This window comes from Coffea arabica, chromosome 6e, assembly GCF_036785885.1.
Source record: "Coffea arabica cultivar ET-39 chromosome 6e, Coffea Arabica ET-39 HiFi, whole genome shotgun sequence".
Classification (NCBI taxonomy): Eukaryota; Viridiplantae; Streptophyta; class Magnoliopsida; order Gentianales; family Rubiaceae; genus Coffea; species Coffea arabica.
Genome location: NC_092321.1, coordinates 7439080 through 7442118, shown reverse-complemented (window position 1 = coordinate 7442118; position 3039 = coordinate 7439080). Strand labels below are relative to the sequence as shown.

Here is a 3039-nt window from a genome sequence, read left to right as displayed (position 1 = left end):
TACACCCAAACAAAGCTCTGGGTCCTGATGGTATGAGTCCAGTCTTCTTTCAAAAATTTTGGAATATTGTTAAACTAGATTTAATTGCTACTATCTCAAGTTTTTTCCATTCTGGTAATCTGCTCAAAGCCATAAATGAAACAAGTATTACTCTAATTCCAAAAACTGACTCCCCTTCCTCAGTCTCTCAATTTAGGCCTATAAGCCTGTGTAATGTGATTTATAGAGTCATATCTAAAATCCTTGTTAACAGGTTGAAACCTTTCTTGACCTGTTGTGTTAGTGCCAATCAGTCAGCTTTTGTCCCAGGAAGGCATATTACTAATAATATTATGATTGCACACGAATTCATTCACTGTTTGAATAATAGGAGGGGTGGGTCAAATGCGTTTATGGCCATTAAGTTAAACATGGCCAAAGCCTATGATAGGGTAGAGTGGGGGTTCCTTGAGAAGATCATGGCTCGAATGGGGTTCTGCTCTACCTGGATTAGCTGGGTCCTAAAGTGTGTATCATCTGTGACGTATAGTTTCAATATCAATGGGGAGAAGAGGGGATTTGTCAGGCCTTCTAGGGGGCTTAGACAAGGGGATCCACTATCCCCATTTTTGTTCCTGCTGGTTTCTGAGGGGCTTTCTAGATTGCTTAATATAGCCATGAGGGAACATAGGATTTCAGGATTGAAAATTGCTGCTGCTAGCCTTGCTCTCTCACACCTTTTGTTTGCAGATGATACTTTAATTTTTTGTAGAGCAATAATAGAGGAAGCAGGTAGAGTGAGACAGTTGTTGAAGACAAATGGTAGAGCATCTGGACAGTGTATCAATATGGAGAAATCCTCTGTGCTGTTCAGTAAGAATACTGAGATGAGTAGTATTGAAGGGATCTTGCATGAGTTGGGGGGAATGAAGCATGTACGGCATAGCAGATATTTGGGACTCCCTATCTTAATTGGAAGGTCTAAGGTACAGGTGTTCAACTACATAAGGGACAAGGTAAATAATAGGATCAAGGGATGGAAGGAGAAGTTGCTAAGCCAAGCTGGTAAAGAGGTGCTGTCGAAGGCAGTGGCCATGGCAATGCCAAACTACGCTATGAACTGTTGCAGGTTACCTATTGGGCTATGTAAAGACATTAGTAGGGATATGGCCAGATTCTAGTGGGGGAGCAAGGAAGATGAGAAGCGAATACACTGGATGGGATGGCAGAAGTTAACTCAGGTAGAGGGGAGGGGAGGTTTGGGGTTTAGGGATTTACAAGAATTCAACAAAGCCATGTTAGCAAAACAGTTGTGGAGGGTGATTACCAACCCAAATTTGATGGTAAGTAAGGTACTAAGAGGAAGGTATTTCAAGGGAGAGTCAATATGGACGATGAGGACTCGAAACTCTGACTCCTGGATGTGGAGGAGTGTGGTTAGTGCTAGGGAGGTGTTGGAAAGGGGGGCTAGGAAACGCATAGGGGATGGTAGTACTGTTAATATATGGAAGGATAGGTGGCTTTCAGATAAGGGGCAGGGAAGGGTAACCACTATAAGACCCCCAGGGTGTCGAGCACATGTGGTGCAGGAGCTAGTACAGAATGGGGAATGGAACCAAACACTAGTGAAAGGAATTTTTAATGAAGCAGATTGTAAAAGAATCCTGGCTACACCCTTGAGTTTATATGGAGGGAAGGATAAACTTATCTGGCCTTACAACAAGAATGGGGAGTACTCGGTTAAGTCTGGATATATGGTGGCTAAGAAGTTGCAACAAGAGAAGACAGGAGTAGGAGTGCAGCAGGAGAAAAGCAATAGAAATGAACAAGGTACTGAGGTGTGGAGGTTCCTATGGGGCCTTAATATGAAGCATAAACTTAAGCATTTTATATGGAAGGGACTGCAAAATATACTGCCAATAAATGAAGTGATAAAAAAAAAGGTGGGAAGAGGATCTGAGTTGTGCGCCTGCTGTGGGGAGCAACCTGAGACTCTGGAACATATGCTCTTCTTCTGTAAACATGCAGAGTTGATCTGGAAAGCTTCACCAATTCAGTGGGATGGCCTACTGGAGTTTAGGAAGAGCTTTTGGTTATGGTGGAATAGTGTAATGGAGGCGCAGGCAAGGACTGAGGGGAAGGAACACATTTGCCTCACCGCAAACTTACTCTGACAGATCTGGAAATCTAGGAATAGAATCCAGTTTAATAGGGAGGAAGGGTGTCCTGGAATGGTAGGGATGAAGGCAGTCCAGGAGTGGAATGAGTACAGGGCAGCTCAGTGCACAGATAGGGGGAAGGTGTTGGAGGAAGGGGCTAAGCAGAAAATCCCATCAGAGTGGGTGCCTCCAGCAGAGGGGGTCGTTAAGATGAATGTAGATGTAGCTCTAAGTACAGCAAAGGGGATAGTGGGGTGGGGAGTGGTGGCAAGACAAATAGACGGAGGGATATTGAAAGCTTGGGCTGGTAGTGGTGAGAGGCACACTGAAGCTGTGGTGGAGGAAGCTGCTACCATTCGAACAGCACTTATCAAAGCCGAAAGGATGGGATGGAGGAAGGTTGAGGTCCAATCTGATTGCAAGAGCGTGGTGGAGAGTATAAGAATGGGGTGCAGGAAGGACCCGCAGGTGGGTGCAATAGTAGGAGATGTCCTCAGGTTGGGGAAGCAGTTTGACAGCTGCTACTTTTCCTTTGTCAAAAGGGAAGGGAATTGTGTAAGTCATCAGTTGGCAAAGTTTGTCATGCAATTGACAAGCGATATAGAGTGGGAAGGGTCTTTCCCAGTTTGGCTAGTAAACTTAGCCAAGACAGATGTACGAGCAGTTGCTCAACCTTTGTAGTCTTTGAACAAGTAATGAAAGTTGTTATCGTTTTGGAAAAAAAAAAAAAAAAAGAGTCAGTACACCATCACACTACAGTAACTGTTGATGTGTGTAGTACAAACGAAGAAGAGACGCACGCTAAAAAATGGCACAAATTCCTAAACAAAACTTGCAAATAAAATGGGAGAATAGACAATTTTTAAGGCGTGATTAAATACTATCACAATTCTCCACTTGG

General features: G+C 43.8%; 1 protein-coding gene across 1 annotated transcript; it reads left to right on the top strand.

Annotated features, from left to right (window-relative positions):
• The first annotated feature begins 2210 nt into the window (after positions 1–2210).
• LOC140009644 (uncharacterized) lies at positions 2211–2819 on the top strand. The gene has a single exon (XM_072055745.1). The coding sequence runs from the start codon at positions 2211–2213 to the stop codon at positions 2817–2819; it is 609 nt and encodes a 202-aa protein (XP_071911846.1).
• Positions 2820–3039: the final 220 nt, after the last annotated feature.